Source organism: Sciurus carolinensis, chromosome 5 (assembly GCF_902686445.1).
Source record: "Sciurus carolinensis chromosome 5, mSciCar1.2, whole genome shotgun sequence".
Lineage (NCBI taxonomy): Eukaryota > Metazoa > Chordata > Mammalia > Rodentia > Sciuridae > Sciurus > Sciurus carolinensis.
This window is the reverse complement of record NC_062217.1, coordinates 14,683,258-14,708,606: the sequence shown is the minus strand read 5'-3', so window position 1 is coordinate 14,708,606 and position 25,349 is coordinate 14,683,258. Positions and strand designations below refer to the sequence as shown.

The 25,349-nt window shown below is 37.0% G+C and overlaps 1 protein-coding gene across 1 annotated transcript in view; it reads right to left on the bottom strand.

The window, feature by feature from the left end:
- Positions 1-25,349, bottom strand: part of Uggt2 (UDP-glucose glycoprotein glucosyltransferase 2) — a 190,036-nt gene that overhangs the window by 99,394 nt on the left and 65,293 nt on the right. The window contains 4 exon segments of the mRNA XM_047554270.1: positions 22,057-22,151; positions 24,100-24,201; positions 24,292-24,415; positions 24,707-24,871. Of these exon segments, the coding sequence (XP_047410226.1) occupies positions 22,057-22,151; positions 24,100-24,201; positions 24,292-24,415; positions 24,707-24,871 (486 nt within the window).

Here is a 25,349-nt window from a genome sequence, read left to right as displayed (position 1 = left end):
AGATCTTAGTGAAAAGTAATTAAGAAGGTGTGGAAGCTCCATGATACTAGCACCAAACAAAATGGCAGAGTAATCAGATTTTAATAGAGAATTAGAAAAAGAAATAGTCAAGAACTGTTCTGCTATCACACTCATTCCTGCAGGTATGGAAAAGTGCACATATACTATACTGGCTCCACTCAAGAGCAATCAGAACAGGGAATGGGACAGATATGAAACACTTCCCTAAATCACAAGAATAAGAAAAGGACAGATGGCTTACTGGTTTAAGGGACTCAGGCAAAAACTCTGAATAAACACTATTGAACGAAAAGCAGCTCTGACTCTGGATAACTCCTAGGAAATCAGACTTAAAAATATCACTAAACGTATTCTGTGAAGTCTGAAAGACCGTGTTCATGCCAAAGGCTGAAGCTTCCTAGGAATGATCAGAAAAGGAAATTCTAAGATACTATTCCAAGGATGAACACAGGGAAAACTAAACCACAAAATCCTTGAACTGAAACAGTCTTCAAGTCATGTACACACTCAATGGTAAAGAGTTATAGTAAGTAGGTGTGGGGAACTTAAGTACAACCTGTGAAACGTACCATAAATTATACATAACTATATATATGTACATATACACATACACACTTACAAAGTAAACAATTAAAACATTAAAAATGATGAAAGGAATTTTAAAAGTCTGATAGTTCTAATATAGAAACATTTTTATCTGTCAAAAAAACTCATGCTGATTTTAGTGATAAGATATTGCAAAAAAATAAGCTGAGATACAAAATGTTAATCTACCAAATAAATGCTCCCAAGATTTGATGATAAAACCTTAACACTCTCTAATCTACAGAATCTATAAAGAACTCAAAAAACTCTACACCAAGAATACAAATAATTCAATCAATAAATGGGCTAAGGAAATGAACAGACACTTCACAGAAGATCTACAAGCAATCAACAGATATATGAAAAAATGTTCAATGTCCCTAGTAATAAGAGAAATGCAAATCAAAACTACCCTAAGATTCCATGTCACCCTAATTAGAATGGTGATTATCAAGAATACAAGCAACAAAAGGTATTGGCGAGGATGTGGGGGAAAGGTACACTCATACATTGCTGGTGGGGTTGCAAATTAGTGCAGCCACTCTGGAAAGCAGTGTGGAAATTCTTTAGAAAACTTGAAATGTAACCACCATTTGACCCAGCTATTCCACTCCTTGGCCTACACCCAAAAAACTCAAAATCAGCATACTACAGTGATGCAGCCACATCAATATTCAGAGGTGCTCAATTCACAGTAGCTAGATTGTGGAACCAACCTAGACGCCCTTCAATTGATGAATGGATAAAGAAATTGTTGTATATATACACAATGGAATACTACTCAGCCATAAAGAAGAATGAAATTATGGCATTTGCAGGTAAATGGATGAAGTTGGAGAATGTCATGCTAAGTGAGATAAGCCAACCCAAAATCCAAAGACTGAATGATCTCTCTGAGAAGCGGATGATGACATATAATGGGGGGTGGAAGGGAGACAAGAATGTAGGAAGGATGGATTGTATAGAGGAAAAAGAGGGGTGGGGAGGGATGGGAGGAAGGAAAAATAACAAAATGAGACAAACATCATGACCCTATGTACATGTATGATTACGCAAATGGTGAGACTCTACTTAGTGTACAACCAGAGAAACAACAGTTGTACCCAATTTGTGTACAATGAATCAAAATAAATTTAAAAAATACCCTTAACACCTACAAGCCTGATATGATCTGGCACCTCAGTCTTGTCACCTCATCTCTTAACATTCCTTCTTGCTCACTGTGTTCTAGCTACATACTTTACCTAATTTTCCTACATTTAAATATGTTCTTACAATAGAGTCTTTGCGTAGACAAGGCTCTCTTCTGAGAATATACTTCTCCATGGTATTTGAATGATTAGTTCCTTCAGTTCCTTTTAGTCACTGCTAAAATGTCATCATTTCATTGGGTCTATTCTGCCAATCTTATGTAAAATTGTAATCTGTTTGCAACCTGATTCTGGACTGATTTTTTCTCTTTTCCATAGTGCTTCCTAGCTTCTAACATATAATTCAGCTTATTATATCTATTACATAGTGTCTGCTTGCCTACTCACCCTGCCTCCTGTGCAGCTTAAAAGCTGCACCAGAACAGGGGTCTTCGTTTTGTATACTAATTATATCCCCAGTAACTAGATATAAGTTATTTAAATATTTACTGAATAAGTGAATATGCTGTTAAATACAGTCCTACATATACAAAAGAAACTTGTTTAGATGCAAAGGATATATTCAACAGAGAGGAAATATAATTGGCTAATCAATGAAATGCTCTGTGTCACTAGTTATCAAATACAATTAAACAGCTATCAAGGGACTGGGGTTGTAGCTCACCTAACATGGGGTAGACTACTCGCCTAACATGTTGAGGCACTGGGTTCAGTTCTCAGCACCACATAAAAATAAAGAAGCTATCAATGTTTTAGATTGGTAGAAAGAATCAGATATAACAAAAATCAAGATTTAACATTGTGATGTCACAGATACTCTAAAAAAACTATGGAAGTTAGCCATTTTGGAAAGGCATTTTGCTAAGAATTATCAAGTATCTAAAAATGTTAACTACCCTTAGATTCAGGATGTTGAATTTTTTAGGACACTGATTTTTAATACCCTATTCTAAGAACTAGTAAAAATATAGGAAAGTTACATATTCAAAGTTTTTTTCTTTTTTCTTTTTTTTTTTTTTTTGGGGGGTGCTAGGGATCAAACCCAGGGCCTTGTGCTTACAAGGCAAGCACTCTACTGACTGAGCTATCTCCCCAGCCCCAAAGTTTTTTGACAGATTATCTATAGTAGCAAAAAAACTTCACCTGAATTTTTACTGTTATTATATAATTCCACAAGGAGAATTATGTATTCATTCAAATTCTTGACAACACAAATTTTTCACTATTGGAAAACAATCTGGATAAAATTCTAAATGAAAATTTCAGTCATGTAAAAATGAAAACAAAAAATTTCAGGCAAGAAATATAACTAAACATTAATTGACTGACTCTAGGTAATGGGTTCTATGGCTAAGTACTTTTCTTCCTTGTACATCTTTGTTTTTTTATACTTTCAATTTTCTAAAGAAATAGGTAATATTTTCAAAATCAAGGTGGGGGGACCTTAAAATACCTGAGTGAAAATCAGACAAACTACAGTGAAATGATGGCTTTGTTATACTAATTATTTCTTCAATTTTTCTATTTCCAACAGATAGCATTTAGCATCCAAAATTATTCCTACATTTCAAGATGAATGTACTTCATGTTATAATATTTAAAATTTATTGCTGTAAAGATATATATATATATCTTTATATATCTTTATATATATATAAAGATAAATATATATATATATATATTTTTTTTTTGGTACTAAAGATTGAATTCAGAGGCACTTGACTACTGAGCCACATCCTCACTCCTATTTTGTATTTCAGATAGAGACAGAATCTCACTGAGTTGTTTAGTACCTCACTTTTGCTGAGGTTGGCTTTAAACTCTGGATCCTTCTGGCCTGGCGTCCCCAGTTACTGGATTACAGGCATGTGCCACCATGCTCAGCTAAGATACACTGATTTTAAAAAAAAAATTTTTTTTTTAGTTGTAAATGGACATAATTTATTTATTTATTTATTTATTTATTTTATGTGATGCTAGGAACTGAACTCAGTGCCTCACATGTACTAGGTTAGCACTCTACTACTAAGTTACAGTCCCAGTCCCAGTCCTGATTTTTGAAAAGTTTTCATATAATGAAAATAAACATCCATCCTTTAAGAAGAAATTAATAAGACAACACTTCTCAAAGTTATGGAAGAAGCAACCAAGTCAGATCAAAGTTATTTGTGATAAATAATGTAAGTACTAGAGAAACACAGATTGTGAGCTTCTCGGAGAACATGCTCCCAGAACTTCCTGAGAATAGCAAGCAGAAGTTAATTTTTCCCTGAAGGTGACTGCTGCTCTACATATTCCAAATTACCTTTTTGGAAATTTGCTGGTCTGCAGGTCACTGAGATAAACCCAAATGCATTCTGATATGGTCTAATATGATATGAAAACCCTTTACAAATGTTAAGTTTCACTTGGGATATATTAATTATGCCTAATGTAGTAGCCAGCCTACAAGATGGCACCAATGATCTCCATCTCCTGGTATTTGTGACCTCATGTAGCACCTTCTCACATTGAATACAAGTGCTCTGTGTAACAAACAGAAAATACAGTTTGTGACTTCGAAGAGTACTTCATTATTACATGGTAGCTGTCTATCCATCACTCATTCTGGAGAAAGCTGCTGCTGTGCTGTAAGATTTTAAGCAACACCAAAAAGAGGTCTATGTGACAATGGAGTGAAGTACTCCTCTAACAGTCAGAGAAAAGATGAGGCCTCCTGCCAACTGGAAGGTAATGAGCCATCTTGGAAACTCAGCCTTCAGCTCCTTCAAGCCTTTAGATCATCTAAAGCAACTGAAGCCAAAATCTTGACTGCATCCTCAAGAGCGGCCCCAGGTCAGAAACAATTAGCCAAGTTGCTCCTGAATTCCTGAACCTCAGAAACAGGTAAGAACATAAATGTTCATTGTTTTAAGCTGTTCACTTACAGGGCCATTTGCTATGCAACAATAAATTTATGCTTAGTAATAATTTCACAAGATATTTTGGCTCCTACTTCTTATCTAGATAGGTATATATTGCCTTAGAAATACAGGTGGTTGGCAGAACGAGCCGGTGGGCGAGTTAGGTTGCCTGCACCGTAGAGGTAGTAGGCGGGCACCCAACCCACCTGCCTTGCGGAGCTAGGCGGCCGGCAGCCAGCCCAACCACCAGGCCAAGCACAGACGCCATCACTGAGGGACCCCGCCTGACCCCTACATCAGGGGCGGTGCCATCACCAGTCGGTTGCAGTCGAAGAGTGAGCTGGCGGGTGAGTCAGGTCGCCTGCACCACAGGGGTAGCAGGCGGGCACCCAACCCGCCTACCTTGTGGAACTAGGCGGACAGCAGCCAGCCTGCCCAACCACTAGGCCAAGCACAGACGCCATCACTGAGGGACCCCGCCTGGACCACAACACCAATGTCTGTTGCCATCATGGAGCAAGCCAGCAGACCAGCCAGCCCGCCTGCATCATGGAGCTAGCCAGAGGCTTCTTTATAGGCTGGTGCAAGCATTTCTAATTATTCCTGAGGGCGTGGCCATCATCATTGGAAGGGCAGCTCCCTTCCTGAGACAATTACAGGAGGCTAGAGGAACTTTGACAAGACCCAGGAGTCAAGAAGAGGAGGTACTGAGAAACTCGGGACCAACTCAGAGCTACCGGGTGAGTCTCTCCCATTGGTCAGGCTCCCCAGATGGGGCAGTAGTCCTGAAAGACCCCTGGGAACATCACAGAGGAGGGCTTCTCAGTCCAGGTGGTAGTTCTGGACCAAAGGGAACTGCTCAGAGGAGAGCTGCTGCCCAGTGAAACTTCCACACTGGGTGAGTCCTCCCAGCTGGGTGAGGCTTTCCCACCAGGACAGTAGAACCAGAGACACAGGCCCAGATCAGATATGCTCCAGTCTGCAGTCTAGTCCCCCTTTGGCTGACCTCAGTCAACAAGTGGAGGCGCTTTTGCCCACTGACAGGGAATATACCCCACCTGAAGGCCACTACCCCTAGAGGGGCTACTTCCTAGTGGAGCACTGCATTATCAAGTTCCTCCAACACATCAGGCTACTGAAGGCTAAGAGGTGAGTTACTGGAAATCTACAGAGACAATATTAGTCAGTAGAGGAAATCTGCACTATCCCAGAGTTTGTCAACTACAGGGATAGATACCTGAGCAATATGAGAAAACAAGAGAAGAAAATGTCCCAAACAAACCAAATGCTACATCAATAAAATCCAATGACAGCATGGCAGAAGAAATGTCAGAAAGGGAGTTCAGAATGTACATAATTAAAATGATCAGGGTAGCAAACGAGGAGATAAAATAGCAAATGCAGGCACTGAATGATGAGATGAAAGCAAATGCAGGCATCGAATGATCGCACCAATCAACACTTAAAAGAGCAAATGTGGGAAGCAAAAGATCATTTCAATAAAGAGTTAGAGATATTGAAAAAAAAAAACCAAACAAATCCTTGAAATGAAGGAAACAATAAACCAAATTAAAAACTCCATAGAAAGCATAACCAATAGGATAGAACACCTGGAAGACAGAACCTCAGACACTGAAGAAAAAAGATTTAATCTTGAAAACAAAGTTGACCAAACAGAGAAGACGGTAAGAAATCATGAACAGAATCTACAAGAATTATGGGATACCATGAAAAGATCAAATTTAAGAATTATTGGGATTGAGGAAGGCTTAGAGAAACAAACCAAAGGAATGAACAACCTATTCAATGAAATAATATCAGAAAATTTTCCAAATCTGAAGAATGAAATGGAAAATCAAGTACAAGAGGCTTATAGGACTCCAAATACACAAAATTACAACAGAACCATACCAAGGCACATTATAATGAAAATACCTAACATACAAAATAAAGACAGAATTTTAAAGGCTGTGAGAGAAAAGAATCAAATTACATTCAGGGGGAAACCAATACGGATATCAGCAGAGTGTTCAATCCAGACCCTAAAAGCTAGAAGAGCCTGGAACAACATTTTTCAAGCTCTGAAAGAAAACGGATGCCAACCAAGAATCTTATACCCAGCAAAACTTACCTTCAGATTTGACGATGAAATAAAATCCTTCCATGATAAACAAAAGCTAAAAGAATTTACAAAAAGAAAGCCGGCACTGTAGAACATTCTCAGCAAAATATTCCATGAGGAAGAGATGAAAAACAACGATGCAAATCAGCAAAGGGAGGAACTACCCTAAAGGAATAGCCAAATAAAGGAGTAACCAAGTCGTGTCAAAAAAAAAAATGAGCCAAATGACTGGGAATACATATCATATCTCAATAACAATCCTGAATGTTAATGGCCTGAACTCATCAATCAAAAGACATAGACTGGCAGATTGTATTAAAAAGAAAGATCCAACAATTTGCTGCCTGAAAGAGACTCATCTCCCAAAAAGAGATTCCCACAGACTAAAGGTGAAAGGATGGGATAAAACATACCACGCACATGGACACAGCAAAAAAGCCGAGTATCCATCCTCATATCAGATAATGTGGACTTCAAGCCAAAGTTAGTCAGAAGGGATAAAGAAGGACATTTCATACTGCTTAAGGGAAGCATAAATCAGCAAGACACAACAATCATAAATATCTATGCCCCAAACAGTGGCTCATCCATGTATGTCAAACAAATCCTTCTCAATTCCAGAAATCAAATAGACTACAACACAATAATTTTTAACACACCTCTCTCACCACTGGGAAGATCCTCCAAACAAAAATTGAACAAAGAAACCACAGATCTCAATAACACAATAAATTATTTAGACTTAACGGACATTTAAAGAGTATACCATCCAACAAAGAGTGGATACACTTTCTTCTCAGCAGCACATGGATCCTTCTCTAAAACAGACCATATTCTATGCCACAAAGCTAATGTTAGCAAGTACAAGAAGATAGAGATACTACCTTGTATTCTATCAGATCATAATGGATTGAAATTAGAAATAAATGACAGAGTAAAAAACAGAAACTACTCCAACACCTGGAGATTAAATAATTCGCTATTGTATGATGAATGGATAACAGAAGACATCAGGAAGGAAATTAAAAAATTCTTGGAGGTAAATGAGAACAAAGAAACATCATATCAAAATCACTGGGACACTAGAAAGCAGTACTTAGAGGAAAATTTATTTCATGGAGCACATTCAATAAAAGAAGGAAAAAAATCAACAAATTAATGACCTAACACTGCAGCTCAAAGTCCTAGATAAAGAACAGAGCAACACAAAAAGTAATAGAAGACAGGAAATAGTTAAAATCAAAGCTGAAGTCAATGAAATTGAAACCAAACAATAGTAAACAATGACAAAATAAATAGTTGGTTCTTTGAAAAAATAAGCAAAATTGATAAACCCTTAGCCACGCTAACAAAGAGAAGACAAGAGAAAACCCAAATTACCAAAATTCAGAACGAACAAGGAAATATCACGACAGACACAATTAAAATACAAAACATAATTAGAATCTATTTTGCAAATCTATACGCCAACAAAATAGAAAATCTCAAAGATATCAACAGGGTTTTAGAGACATATGAATTACCTAAACTGAACCAGGAGGACATAACAATTTAAATACATCAATTTCAAGTAATGAAATAGAAGAAGTCATCAAAAGCCTACCAAAGAAAAGTCCGGGACTAGATGGATTCTCAGCCGAGTTCTACAAAACTTTTAAAGAAGAGCTCATTCCAATACTTCTCAAAGTATTTCATGAAACAGAAGAGGAGGGAACCCTCTCAAACTCATTCTATGAAGCCAATATCAACCTGATACTAAACCAGACAGACACACTGAGGAAAAGAAAATTTCAGACCAATATCCTCAATGAACATTGATGCAAAAATTCTCAACAAAATTTTAGCAAATTATATACAAAAATATATTAAAAAGATATTGTACCACAAACAAGTGGGTTTTATCCCAGGGATACAAGGTTGGTTCAACATTCGGAAATCAATAAATATAATTCACCATATCAACAGACTTAAAGTAAAAAATCACGTGATTATTTCAATAGATGCAGAAAAAGCATTTGAGGAGGATCCAAGATGGTGGACTAGAGGGAGGCTGCGCTCCTTTTTGCTCCATAACTCCGGTTTCAAGCAGAGGATATCTGTTTCTTGATTACTCACTGTCAGGCGCCTATCATCTGCCATTTGCCTGCCTCTCACCTGTCCATCGCCTGCCTTACACCTATCCATCACCCATCCCCCGAGGTTCACCTCCTGATCGTCTAACAACAGTCAGCAGACTGACCACGGACCGCCAGTGGAGCACCAGCTGCCTGCTGTTGCCTGGAAGTTCACTGTTACAGTACCTGCAGGTTTGATTACATGTGGCTGTCGCCATTTTGAGACAACAGCCAGGCCCCATAGGACTGCTGGCCAAACTGACTGAGCCCTGTCTCCAGGATCCCTCAGCCAGACCGATCACTCCCTGCCTCTGGGGTCCTCACATCAACTGACTGCTCCCTGCTGCCAGGATCCCCAGACCAACTGACTGCGCCCTATCACCAGGACCCCAGACCGACTGATTGCACCTGGCTTCCAGGATCCCACAACCACACCAAACACACCTGACCTCCAGGACCCCTGCCTGACCAACCACATCCCGCTTCCAGGACCTCCTGCTGATCACATCTCACCCTGAACTGCAGACTCTCAATTGCCAACAGATTTGGAAACCAGAGTGGCCATCTTGGATAATCCTGGAAGCCATAGCTCCGATCTTTAGGTGGGGCAAAACCCATCCTGAGATGCCTGCTGGAGACTTGACGCTCATTGTCAGGTACCTCTCATGCATCAGGCTACTGAAGACTGGGAGGTTTCATTACTATATGACTGTTTATACTATAGATTTTCTTTTTTCTCCTTATTGAAAAAATTTAAGTTTTTATTTCTTTACTTTTCTTGCTCTCTTTTCCTTTTGTTTACCTATTCCCTCAGAGTCTCTTTCTCCCTTTTTGGCATGCTAACATCCAATTTCTTTTGATTACACTCTCACCCTTTCTATTATCTAGAACTCCTGTATATTCTTTTCCTATCACATTAACAGCCACATTCTACATCCTCTGCATCCTCTTTGTCCTCCATTAGAAACTGCAGACCTTATTGCAAATCTGTTTGTTTCACTGAAGATAATATTTGAACTCATTCTGTTTATTATGACAATACTGTTATTGTCCTCATAGGGGCTATTTGGTCTAGGATTGCATAGTGTCTGAATTGGGCAATGCTAATATTGATCTCCCCTTAAAGAAAAGGTTTTGGAAACCTATAGGGCCACTATAAGCGTATAGGGGGAATCTGCAATACCCCAGATCTGCACTGCTAGAGGGGAAGATACAAGAACAACATGAAAAAACAAGGGAAGAAAATGATCCAAACAAATCTAGATTCTATATTAATAGAATACAATGACAGTATGTTAGAAGAAATGTCAGATTATACATAATTAAGATGATTCGTGAAGCAAAGGATGAGATAAGAGAGCAAATGCAGGCAATGAATGATAATACAATAAGCTGAAAGAGCAACTGCAGGAAACAAAAGATCATTTCAACAAAGAGAGATTCTCAAAAAAAACAAAAACAAAAACAAAAACAAAAACAAACAGAAATCTGTGAAATGAAGGAAACTATAAACCAAATAAAAAACTCAAAGGAAAGCATCACCAAAAGACTAGACCACTTTGAAGACAGAACCTCAGACAATGAAGATAAAATATTTAATCTTGAAAATAAAGTTGTCCTAACAGAGATGATGGTAAGAAATCATGAACAGAATCTCCAAGAACTATGGGACATCATGAAAAGACCAAATTTAAGAATTATTGGGATTGAGGAAGGCACAGAGATACAAACCAAAGGAATGAACAACCTGTTCAAGGAAATAATATCAGAAAATTTCTCAAACCTGAAGAATGAAAAGGAAAATCAAATACAAGAGGTTTACAGAACACCAAATGCACAAAATCACAACAGATCCACACCAAGGCACATTATAATGAAAATGCCTAACATTCAAAATGAAGGTAGGATGTTGAAGGCTGCAAGAGAAAAGCATCAGATTACATATAGGGGGAAACCAATACAGATAGCAGCAGACTTCTCAACCCAGACTCTAAAAGCTAGAAGGACTGGAACAACGTATTTCAAGCTCTGAAAGAACATGGTTGTCAACCAAGAATCCTATACCCAGCAAAACTAACCTTCATATTTGAAGATGAAATAAAATCCTTCCATGATAAACAAAAGTTAAAAGAATTTACAAGTAGAAAGCCTGTGCTACAGAATGTTCTCAACAAAATATTCCATGAGGAGGAAATGAAAAACAACAATGGAGGTCGGCAAAGGGAGAAACTACCTTAGAGGAAAACCACTCAAAGGAGAAACCAAGCCAAATTAAAAACCAAAAATAAGCCCAAATGACTGGGAATACATATCATATCTCAATAATAACCCTGAACATTAATGGCCTAAACTCATCAATCAAAAGACATAGACTGGCAGAATGGATTAAAAAGAAAGACCTAACCAAATGCTGCCTGCAAGAGACTCATCTCATAGAAAAAGATATCAACAGACTAAAGGTGAAAGGATGGGAAAAAACCTACCACGCACATGGACTCAGTAAAAATGCGGGGGTTTCCATCCTTCTATCAGATAAAGTGGACTTCACGCCAAAGTTAGAAGGGATAAAGAAGGACATTTCAGGGGGCGATCCAAGATGGCGGCCTAGAGGGAGACTGTACCTCCAGTCGCTCCAGAACCCAGGAGTTAAGAAGGGGAGGCATTGAGAGACTCGGACTGAAATAGAGCCACGGGTGTGTCTGCCCACTGGGTAAAGCTCGGCCCGGGTGGCAGGCCCAGATAGAGGTGGCTTATCGGAGCCGGGCAGGGCAGCTAGAGTCATCCACAGGCAGCCCTGCACACTCCGGCGGTGGGCCCCTCCCACACAGCCAGCTTCTCCAGGTTCTCGGAACGGAACTGGCCCGATAGTGAGAGCCTTTCTGACCAGAACAAGCTCCAAGTCCCGGAGCCAGTGCAGCGCAGCGTACTCCGGCATGCAAGCAGATTCAGGGACCAGGATAGGACAGCCAGAGACTTCCCCAAGTAGCCTGGACCCCTGCAGTGGGAGGTGCCGTTCAAGACTAGCTTCTCGGAGCTGACCGCCCAGTGAGAGTCTTTTTACATAGAACCAGCCACAAGCCCCCGAACCAACGGAGAGCTTCGATCTGCAAGCAGCCTCTGGGATCAGGGCAGGGCAGCCAGAGACCTCTTCAGGCGGCTCTGCCCACTCCGGCTGCAGGCTCTCTTCACGGTGCGATCCAAGATGGCGGCCTAGAGGGAGACTGCACCCCCAGTCGCTCCAGAACCCAGGAGTTAAGAAGGGGAGGCACTGAGAGACTCGGACTGAAATAGAGCCACGGGTGAGTCTGCCCACTGGGTAAAACTTGGCCTGGGTGGCAGGCCCAGATATAGGTGGCTTATTGGAGCCAGGCAGGGCAGCTAGAGTCTTCCCAAGGTAGTCTTCCACACTCCGGCAGTGGGCTCCTCCCACACGGCCAGCTGCACGGTGCAGGCCCACAGTGAGAGCATTTCCGCACAGAGCCAGTTCCAAACCGTGGAACCAGTAGGGGGCTAGGGGCAGTTTTCTTCGGATGCACTGCTTTATCAGATTCCTCCAAGACATCAGGCTACTGAAGGCTGGGAGGTGATACACTGGAAATCTACCGGGAAAATATAAGCCAATAGAGGAAAACTGCAATATCTCAGGGTCCCACTGACAACTGACCAATATGAGAAAACAAGGGAAGAAAATGTCCCAAACAAACCTAGATACTACATCAATAAAACCCAATGACAGCACAGCAGAAGAAATGTCAGAAAGGGAGTTCAGAATGTACGTAATTAAAACGATCAGGGAGGCTAATGAGGAGATGAAAGAGCAAATGCAGGCATTGAAGGAGGAGATGAAAGAGCAAATGCAGGCATTAAATGATCGCACCAATCAACAGTTAAAAGACCAAATACGGGAAGCAAGAGATCATTTCAATAAAGAGTTAGAGATACTGAAAAAAAAAACAAAGAGAAATTCTTCAAATGAAGGAAACAATAAACCAAGTTAAAAACTCCATAGAAAGCATAACCAATAGGATAGAACACCTGGAAGACAGAACCTCAGACACTGAAGAAAAAATATTTAATCTTGAAAACAAAGTTGGCCAAACAGAGAAGATGGAAAGAAATCATGAACAGAATCTACAAAAATTATGGGATATCATGAAAAGGCCAAATTTCAGAATTATTGGGATTGAGGAAGGTACAGAGAAACAAACCAAAGGAATGAACAACCTATTCAATGAAATAATATCAGAAAATTTCCCAAATCTGAAGAATGAAATGGAAAACCAAGTACAAGAGGCTTATAGGACTCCAAACATACAAAATTACAACAGACCCACACCAAGGCACATTATTATGAAAATACCTAACATACAAAATAAAGACAGAATTTTAAAGGCCGCGAGAGAAAAGAATCAAATTACATTCAGAGGGAAACCAATAAGAATATCAGCAGATTGTTCAATCCAGACCCTAAAAGCTAGAAGGGCCTGGAACAACATATACCAAGCCCTGAAAGAAAACGGATGCCAACCAAGAATCTTATACCCAGCAAAACTTACCTTCAAATTTGACGATGAAATAAGATCCTTCAATGATAAACAAATGCTAAAGGAATTTACAAAAAGGAAGCCAGCATTACAGAACATTCTCAGCAAAATATTCTACGAAGAAGAGATGAAAAACAACGATGCAAATCAGCAACAGGAGGCGCTAGCCTAAAGGAACAGCCAAATAAAGGAGAAACCAAATCATGTCAAAAACAAATATGAGTCAATTGACTGGGAATACAAATCATATCACAATAATAACCCTGAATGTTAATGGTCTGAATTCATCAATCAAAAGACACAGACTGGCAGATTGGATTAAAAAGAAAAATCCAACAATATGCTGCCTGCAAGAGACTCATCTCATAGAAAGAGACACCCATAGACTAAAGGTGAAAGGATGGGGAAAAACATACCATGCACACGGACACAGCAAAAAAGCTGGAGTATCCATACTCATCTCAGATAATGTGGACTTCAAACCAAAACTAGTCAGAAGGGATAAAGAAGGACATTACATGCTGCTTAAGGGAAGCATAAATCAGCAAGACATAACAATCATAAATATCTATGCCCCGAACATTGGCTCATCCACGTATGTCAAACAAATCCTTCTCAATTCCAGAAATCAAATAGACCACAACACAATAATACTAGGCAATTTTAACACACCTCTCTCACCACTGGATAGATCGTCCAAACAAAAATTGAATAAAGAAACTATAGATCTCAACAATACAATCAGCAATTTAGACTTAACGGACATATATAGAATATACCATCCAACAAAGAACGAATACACTTTCTTCTCAGCAGCACATGGATCCCTCTCTAAAATAGACCATATTTTATGCCACAAAGCTACTGTTAGCAAATACAAGAAGATAGAGATACTACCTTGTACTCTATCAGATCATAATGGATTGAAATTAGAAATAAATGACAGAATAAAAAACAGAAACTTCTCCAATACCTGGAGACTAAATAATACACTATTATATGATGAATGGATAACAGAAGACATCAAGAGGGAAATAAAAAAATTCTTAGAAGTAAACGAGAACAAAGACACATCATATCAAAATCTCTGGGACACTATGAAAGCAGTACTTAGAGGAAGATTTATTTCATGGGGCGCATTCAAAAAAAGAAGTAGAAATCAACAAATAAACGACTTAACACTACAGCTCAAAGCCCTAGAAAAAGAAGAGCAGACCAAAACTAAAATTAGTAGAAGACAGGAAATAGTTAAAATCAGAGCCGAAATCAACGAAATCGAAACAAAAGAAACAATTGGAAAAATTAACAAAATAAATAGTTGGTTCTTTGAAAAAATAAATAAAATTGATAAACCCTTAGCCACACTAACAAAGAGAAAGAGGGAGAAAATTCAAATTACTAAAATTTGGAATGAACAAGGAAACATCACAACAGACACGAGTGAAATACAAAACATAATTAGAAGCTATTTTGAAAATCTATACTCCAACAAAACAGAAAACCTCGAAGACATCAACAAATTTCTAGAGACATATGAACTACCTAAACTGAACGAGGAGGACATACACAACTTAAATAAATCAATTTCAAGTAATGAAATAGAAGAGGTCATCAAAAGCCTAAAAACAAAGAAAAGTCCAGGACCAGATGGGTTCTCAGCCGAGTTCTACAAAACCTTTAAAGAAGAGCTCATTCCAATACTCCTCAAAGTATTTCATGAAATAGAAGAGGAGGGAACCCTCCCAAACTCGTTCTATGAAGTGAATATCACCCTGATACCTAAACCAGACAGAGACACATCTAGGAAAGAAAATTTCAGACCAATATCCTTAATGAACATCGACGCAAAAATTCTCAACAAAATTTTAGCAAATCGCATACAAATATATATTAAAAAGATAGTGCACCACGATCAAGTGGGTTTTATCCCAGGGATGCTAGGTTGGTTCAACATTCGGAAATCAATAAATGTCATTCACCATATCAACAGACTTAAAGTTAAGAATCACATGATTATTTCAATAGATGCAGAAAAAGCATTCAATAAAATACAGCATCCCTTCATGCTCAAAACACTAGAAAAAATTGGGGTAGTGGGAACATTCCTTAACATTATAAAGGCAATCTACGCTAAGCCCAAGGCTAATATCATTCTAAATGGTGAAAAACTGAAAGCATTCCCCCTAAAAACTGGAACAAGGCAGGGATGCCCTCTTTCACCGCTTCTATTCAACATCGTCCTTGAGACTCTAGCCAGAGCAATCAGACAAACCAAAGAAATTAAAGGGATACGAATAGGAAAAGAAGAACTCAAACTATCCCTGTTCGCTGATGACATGATTATATATTTAGAGGAACCTGGAAATTCCACCAGAAAACTTTTAGAACTCATAAGTGAATTCAGTAAAGTAGTGGGATAAAAGATCAATGCTCATAAATCTAATGCATTTTTATACATAAGTGATGAATCTTCAGAAAGAGAAATTAGGAAAACTACCCCATTCACAATAGCATCGAAAAAAATAAAATACTTGGGAATCAATCTCACAAAAGAGGTGAAAGACCTCTACAATGAGAACTACAGAACACTAAAGAAAGAAATTAAAGAAAACCTTAGAAGATGAAAAGATCTCCCACGTTCCTGGATAGGCAGAATTAATATCGTCAAAATGGCTATACTACCTAAAGTGCTATACAGTTTCAATGCAATTCCAATTAAAATCCCAATGATGTACCTTGCAGAAATAGAGCAAGCAATTATGAAATTCATTTGGAAGAATAAAAAACCTAGAATAGCTAAAGCAATCCTCAGTAGCAAGAGCGAAGCAGGGGGTATTGCAATACCAGATCTTCAACTCTACTACAAAGCAATAGTAACAAAAACAGCATGGTATTGGTACCAAAATAGACAGGTAGATCAATGGTACAGAATAGAGGACATGGACACAAACCCAAATAAATACAATTTTCTCATACTAGACAAAGGTTCCAAAAATATGCAATGGAGAAAAGATAGCCTCTTCAACAAATGGTGCTGGGAAAACTGGATAACCATATGCAATAGAATGAAATTAAACCCCTATCTCTCACCCTACACAAAACTCAACTCAAAATGGAACAAGGACCTCGGAATCAGACCAGAGACCCTGCATCTTATAGAAGAAAAAGTAGGTCCAAATCTTCAACTTGTTGGCTTAGGATCAGACTTCCTTAACAGGACTCCCATAGCACAAGAAATAAAAGCAAGAATCAATAACTGGGATAGATTCAAAATTAAAAGCTTTCTCTCAGAAAAGGAAACTATCAGAAATGTGAAGAGAGAGCGTACAGAGTCGGAGAATATCTTTGCAACCATACCTCAGATAGAGCGCCTATTTCCAGAATCTATAAAGAACTCAAAAAACTCTACACCAAGAATACAAATAATCCAACCAACAAATGGGCTAAGGAAATGAACAGACACTTCACAGAAGAAGATATACAAGTAATCAACAGATATATGAAAAAATGTTCAACATCCCTAGTAATAAGGGAAATGCAAATCAAAACTACCCTAAGATTTCATCTCACCCCAATTAGAATGGCGATTATCAAGAATACAAGCAATAATAGGTGTTGGCGAGGATGTGGTGAAAAAGGAACACTCATACATTGCTGGTGGGGTTGCAAATTAGTGCAGCCACTCTGGAAAGCAGTGTGGAGATTCCTCAGAAAGCTTGGAATGGAAACACCATTTGACCCAGCTATCCCACTCCTTGGCCTATACCCAAAGGACTTAAAATCAGCATACTACAGAGATACAGCCACATCAATGTTCATTGCTGCTCAATTCACCATAGCCAGATTGTGGAACCAACCTAGATGCCCTTCAGTTGATGAATGGATAAAGAAACTGTGGCATATTTATACAATGGAATATTACTCCGCAATGAAGAATGATAAAATTATGGCATTTGTAGGCAAATGGTCAAAATTGGAGAATATCATGCTAAGTGAGATAAGCCAATCTCAAAAAACTAAAGGACGAATGATCTCACTGATAAACGGATGAGGACATATAATGGGGGGTGCGAGGGGTTAGCATTAGGTTTAGGGTTAGGTTTAGAGTTAGGCTAAGGACAGCGGTAAGAATGAAGGAAAGAAGGATTGTATAGAGGGAAAAGAGGAGTGGGGAGGGGTGGGGGGAAGGGAAAAAAAATAAACATCATTACCCTATGTAAACGTAAAAAAAATAAAATAAAAAAAAATAAAAAACTAAAAAAAAAAAAAAAAAAAAAAGAAGGACATTTCATACTGCTTAAGGAAACTATAAATCAGGAAGACATAATGATAGTAAATATTTATGCTCCAAACAATGGTGCATCCCTGTACATCAAACAAATCCTTCTCAATTTCAGGAATTAAATAGACCACAACGCAATAATTCTGGGTGACTTTAATGCACCACTGTCACCACTAGATAGATCTTCCAAAACAAAAACCAACCAAAGAAACCATAGAACTCAATAACATAATCAATAACCTATACTTAATTGACATATATAGAATATTCCATCCATCAACAAGCAGATTCACTTTCTTCTCAGCAGCACATGGAACCTTCTTGAAAACAGACCATATGTTATGCCACAAAGCAGCCCTTAGGAAATGCAAAAAAATAGATACTGCCTTGTGTTCTATCAGATCATAATGGACTGAGAATAGAAATCAATGACAAAATAAAAAACAGAAATTACTCCAACACCTGGCGACTAAATAATATGCTATTGAATGAAACATGGATAACAGAAAACATCAAGGAGGAGATAAAAAAATTCTTAGAGGTCAATGAGAACGACGATACAACATATCAAAATCTCTGGGACATTATGAAAGTGGTACTAAGAGGAAAATTCACTGCATGGAGCACATTCCAGAAAAGAATGAAAAGTCAACAACTAAATGACCTAACATTACAGCTCAAAGCCCTAGAAAAAGAACAATAGAATAATAGCAAAAGTAGTTAAAGACAGGAAATAATTAAAATCAGAGATGAAATCAATGAAATTGAAACAAAAGAAACAATTCAAAAAATTGACAAACCAAAAAGTTGGTTCTTTGAAAAAGTAAACAAAATAGACAAACCCTTAGCCACACTAACAAAGAGAAGGAGAGAGAAGACTCAAATTACTAAAATTCGTGATGAAAAAGGAAATATCACAACAGATACCACTGAGATACATAACGTGATGAGAAGTTACTTTGAAAATCTGTATTCCAACAAAATAGAAACTACCAAAGACATTGATAAATTTCTGGAAACATATGCTCCTCCCAAACTGAATCAGGAGGACATACACAATTTAAACAGATCAATAGCAAGCAATGAAATAGAAGAAGCCATTAAAAACCTACCATCCAAGAAAAACCCAGGACCAGATGGATTCTCAGCCGAGTTCTACAAGACCTTCAAAGAAGAACTCATTCCAATACTTCTCAAAGTATTCCAGGAAACAGAAAAGGAGGGTACTCTGCCAAACTCATTCTATGAAGCTAATATTACCCTCATACCCAAACCAAGCAAAGACACATCAAGGAAAGAAAATTTTAGACCAATATCCTTGATGAATATAGATGCAAAGATCCTTAACAAAATATTGGCAAACCATACCCAAAAACATATTAAGAAAATCGTGCACCACGATCAAGTGGGGTTCATCCCTGAAATGCAAGGATGGTTTAACATCCATAAATCAATAAACATAATCCATCATGTCAATAGACTTAAGGATAAGAATCATATGGTTATTTCAATAGATGCAGAAAAAGTGTTTGACAAAATACAATACCCCTTCATGCTCAAAACACTAGAAAAAATAAGGATAATAGGAACATACCTGAACATTGTAAAGGTTATTTATGCTAAGCCCATGGCCAACATCATTCTTAATAGAGAGAAACTGAAACCATTCACTTTAAAAACGGGAACAAGACAGGGATGTCCTCTTTCACCACTTCTATTCAACACTGTCCTCAAAACTCTAGCCAGAGCAATTAGACACACCAAAGAAATTAAAGGGATACGAATAGGAAAAGAGGAACTTAAGTTGTCACTATTTGCTGATGACAAGATTCTATATTTAGAGGATCCAAAAAACTCCTCCAGAAAACTTCTAGACCTCATCAATGAATTCAGCAAAACAGCAGGTTATAAAATCAAAATGCATAAATCTATAGCATTTTTATACGCAAGCAATGAAACATCTGAAAGGGAAATGAGGAAAACAACTCCATTTGCAATAGCCTCAAAAAAAATAAAATACTTGGGAAACAATCTCAAAAAAGAGGTGAAAGATCTCTACAATGAAGACTACAAAACATTGAAGAAAGAAATTGAGGAAGACCTTAGAAGATGGAAAGATCTCCCATGTTCTTGGACAGGCAGAATTAATATTGACAAAATGGCCATACTACCAAAAGTACTATACAGATTCAATGCAATTCCAATTAAAATCCCAATGATGTACCTTACAGAAATAGAGCAAGCAATCATGAAATTCATCTGGAAGAATAAGAAACCTAGAATAGCTAAAGCAATCCTTAGCAGGAAGAATGAAACAGGGGGTATCTCAATACCAGATCTTTAACTATACTACAAAGCAATAGTAACAAAAACGGCATGGTATTGGTACCAAAATAGACAGGTAAATCAATGGTACAGAATAGAGGATATGGACACAAACCCAAATAAATACAATGTTCTCATTCTAGACAAAGGTGCCAAAAATATGCAATGGAGAAAAGATAGCCTCTTCAACAAATGGTGCTGGGAAAACTGGAAATCCATATGCAACAGAATGAAACTAAACCCCTATCTCTCACCCTACACAAAAATCAACTCACAATGGATCAAGGACCTTGGAATCAGACCAGAGACCCTGCATCTTATAGAAGAAAAAGTAGGTCCAAATCTTCAACTTGTTGGCTTAGGATCAGACTTCCTTAACAGGACTCCCATAGCACAAGAAATAAAAGCAAGAATCAATAACTGGGATAGATTCAAACTAAAAAGCTTTCTCTCAGCAAAGGAAACTATCAGCAATGTGAAGAGAGAGCATACAGAGTGGGAGAAAATCTTTGCCACTCATACTTCAGATAGAGCACTAATTTCCAGAATCTATAAAGAACTCAAAAAACTCTACACCAAGAATACAAATAATCCAATCAACAAATGGGCTAAGGATAGGAACAGACACTTGTTCCTATCTACATCTACAAGCAATCAACAGATATATGAAAAAATGTTCACCATCTTTAGTAATAAGAGAAATGCAAATCAAAACTACCCTAAGATTCCATCTCACCCCAATTAGAATGGAGATTATCAAGAATACAAGTAACAATAGGTGTTGGAGACGATGTGGGGAAAAAGGTACACTCATACATTGCTCGTGGGGCTGCAAATTAGTGCAGCCACTCTGGAAAGAAGTGTGGAGATTCCTTAGAAAACTTGGAATGGAACCACCATTTGACCCAGCTATCCCACTCCTTGGCCTATACCCAAAGGACTTAAAATCAGCATAGTACAGAGATACAGCCACAACAATGTTCATTGCTGCTCAATTCACAATAGCCAGATTGTGGAACCAACCTAGATGTCCTTCAGTTGATGAATGGATAAACTGTGGTATATATACACACACACACACACACACACACACACACACACACAATGGAATATTACTCAGCCATAAAAAATAATAAAATTATGGCATTTTCAGGCAAATGGATGAAATTGGAGACTATAATGCTAAGTGAGATAAGCCAATTTCCAAAAAACAAAGGACAAATGATCTCGCTGATAAGCTGTTGATGATACATAATGGGGGGGCAGGGGGGCAAGAATGGAGGAAGGAGGGACTGTAGAGAAGGATAAGAGGGGTGGGGAGGGGTGGGGGGGATGAAAAACATAAGAGAATGAATCAAAAACTATTATCCTAGGTAAATGCATGATTACACAAATGGTATGCCTCTACTTCACGTACAAACAGAGAAACAAGTTGTATCCCATTTGTTTACAATAAAAATGAATTTAAAAAAAAGAAATACAGGTGGTTATTAAACAGTACTTTTAAATAAACACAGAAATGAATCCTCAAGTATATTTGTTTACAATGTTCTAATAATAAGAAAAGAAATTTAATTAAAGCTTAAAATATTTTTAAGACAAGGTTACTTAATTTTTCTTAAATATTAAGGCAGAAAGTACTGTCACCTTATGTAACCAAAGACTGCTATTACTAGCTACTACTGATAAAAAGCAATCCTGGGATCATTAAGTTAGTAATAAGCTCTAATATTCTGTTTTAGTAATCTGTTCAAAATCACTATTAGACATGTATATTTTGGTTCATAAAGGCTTCAAGAGAATAAATAGGTTATAGGTTATAGAAGATAGATAGGTTTATCTTCTTCTGGGGAAGGTTACCTGTTTTACAAGGATACTATATTCCTTAGTTTCTTTAGTGCTATGTTTTAATCAAGTTAAAATGTTAACACAAGGGGAAATAAAAATTTAATGAATGCTTTCATGAAATTGTAATAAAGTACAACTTTGGAGGAAGAACAGTAACTCACCATGTGCTTTAATGCATTAAAAAGTAGTTTTCTCCCAGATGGTGTATCAAAATCAGCAATAATCCACAGAGTGACTGCAGAGATTACATCATCAGCTGAAAGTTTCAAATAGTCAAGTAAAATTAATTCTTTCTAAAAATCAAACTAAAAAATGTTTTCCAACACAAGACAAAATATTTATATTATTATTTCAGAAAAATGTGTTATGTGGACATATGTACAAACATTTAAAAGTGTTAGAAGAGTAATTCATTGTATATTCTTTATATAAATGCAGATACAAAAAATTAAAAATTAAATAGGAGAATAATCCCTAAGGGACAGATGTGTGAAATACCTTTACCAATAGCGAAATTTTTTTTATAGCTTTCATGATTCCAGGGTTGGCAAGTAAAACTGTCTTCTAGATATATTTATTTGAAAAATTGTTATTCATACCCCACATAATGTAAAAACAGACAGTCAAGTTTGTTAATAGATTCAGAAAATAGCTTATAATTACTGATTTCTAGCTATCATTTACTTGGCTAATTTGTATCTTTTTATCCTATCAATAGATGATATAATTCTCTTTTCAGAAAAACTTCAAAATTTCAAGTCCATAGGAAGAAACCATTTTTAATTCTTTTTTCACAGTTAAATGGGTATAATTCCATCCAACATTGGTATGTAACATCCGAAATGATAATTAAAACCTACAGAAAAATGAATCCTTTAGATTAGGTCACCAATTTAAAATAAAAATTTGCTGTGCCCCAAACTTACTCCTGAACAGATTTGAAACTACAGTAATTACCATAGTCAATGCTATCTAACTCTGCAAAAATTGGCCTTGTTAATAAGAGAAACCACACACACTCAGCACAGCATTGATTCCCCTCTCAACCTTTAGAAACAAGAGTAGGGCACTAACGCATTCTTTTCAAAGACAAATCCCAACACTGCCTTAATATCAGCACTTTCACCACCTCAACTGTTAAGTTTCAAACTGCATTACTTCTTCACACATTTTTATGAACACAAATAAGATTCTTATTATTCCTTTAATTGGCAGACAGTTAACAAAAGGCATTATCAAAAAGGTTTAGTCAGATGCCAAGAGGCATTTTTAAAATACAACCCAGAATCTGATCAAGGACACAACATGTCATAATATGGAACTGTATTTTATTTGATGGATTTCTTATAGATATGTAACTTCATGTACCTAAATCATGGAATCTGAAAGTAATCCAGGTGCCAATTTGGACTCAGTTTATGGCATTCTTAAAAACTGTGTAGACTTTGCTTTAAATCTCTGATTTGTAAGTTCACCCCTTAGAACAGTTCACTATCTTTAGATCATTTCTATTGTTACAAAGTTACTTCTTATATACTGAAACACGAGTCAGCATTCTTTTATCTTTTACTTATTAACTCTTACTTTTATTTCCAAAGCAAAGCAGGTCAAAAAACAAAACCCCCCGAAACAACCACCACCACCACCACCACCACCACCAACAACAACAACAACAACAAAAACCCCTGCACTAATCATCTTCACCTATTTGAATAATTAATTATACACTAACAAATCTGTCATCTCACTGCAGACTTCTTTGTTTAAGCCAAATAAATCCTTATTTCCAAAAATGTTACTGTTCTGATCTCTCATTTTCTGGTTATGATCCCAAACTAAGCAAAACATTCAGATTTTGGATAATTGCAGTGCAGAAAACTATATTCCCCTCTATCTAGGAGCTGCACCTTTATTCATGTATTTTATCAGTTTACATAGCTATGAAAAAGATTTATCACGTTCTTAAAAAGGTGAAAATGGAACAGTTTACTTTAAAACAAGGCAAAAACACAAGATGAATGTCTATTGCATCTATGCTTAAGTTAGGATAAGAGGCACAATTTTCCCAGCATAATCCTTCTTTTGTAACAAATTATAAAGTAACAAATTGATTCATGTTCTCCAGTCAATAACACCGACATAATAAAGTAACAAAATGCTAAGTTTTCATTACTTTACGAATAAATTCCATAAAATAAACTTACTATCTTCTTGGGTTAAATAATCCATGTTCTCTGCAATCACAGCACTCTTATCTTGTGAATCCAAGAAAAAGTAAGTAGAGAAATCTTCAATATCAGTAGTTACTGAAAAATTTCATATTAAATGTTCAATAATGAATTAATAAAATATTCACAGAAAGCATCTTTAGAATAGTATATGGAGGGTTATTTTACCTGATGAAGATATTAAATTAAGATACTGAGGTTTAGTGTGCAAAATCAAGGAATTTATACGGGGTACAACATTATTCTTATCCATTAGGAAATCTACTGCATTCATTTGATCATTCAACGTGCCCTAAGACAACAAAAATAATGTTAAAAATTAGCAATTTTTATGTATTTATAAAATTATGCAGATAATTTGAAGATTAGTCTGAAATAAATCAATAAATAGCATACAACTTGGGATTACTATTAAATTTTCTTGTAAAAACTAGAATTTAAATTAATTTTAAGATGTAATTATGTACAAGAAATTTTCTAATCACTGAAATTATAAGAATGAAAATTTCTAAAGTTAACTTGTACCATTACCAATTTTAATTAGAAAATATAATTTATGTAGTTCCTCAAAATGTTTACTTACCATAAAAACATCTCTTTGTAAATATACACATGCATCCATCATTCTGTGAAGAACAGCCATTTCTAGCTCTTTAATATTCATCTCTTCATGGTTAAACGGTTCACCATTATAAAGAGCTTGAGGTAAAGGACCCAAGCCAGTCATCTTATAAAAGTTCGCACCTGCCTGTTCATTAACAAACATCAGGGTCAAAAATATGACTGTTTGAAATAGAAAACAAAGAAAAGGGACATTGCCATATTTTTATAGAAATGTTTTCATAGAAAAAAAAAGTCAGTTTTACTAATTTCCTCTGTCCTTTTCAAATAGTATGAAAAGGAAAGTCATTTACCTGCACAGAGGAAGAGTCAGGAAAATTTTTCTGTAAAAGGTCAGACTTAATATTTTAACCTTTGCGAGTCATCTGGTCTGTCAAAATAACTCGCCTTTGATGTTACAGTGTATAAGCAGTAACAGACAACATATGAAAAAGTAAGCATGACTGTGCCCTCAAAACACTTTACAAAAACAAGCAGCGAGGGACTGGGGTTGTGGCTCAGAGGTAGAGAGCTTGCCTACCAAGTGTGAGGCACTGGGTTTGATTCTCAGCACCACATATAAATAAATAAAATAAAGGTCCATCAACAGCTAAAAAAATAAAAGA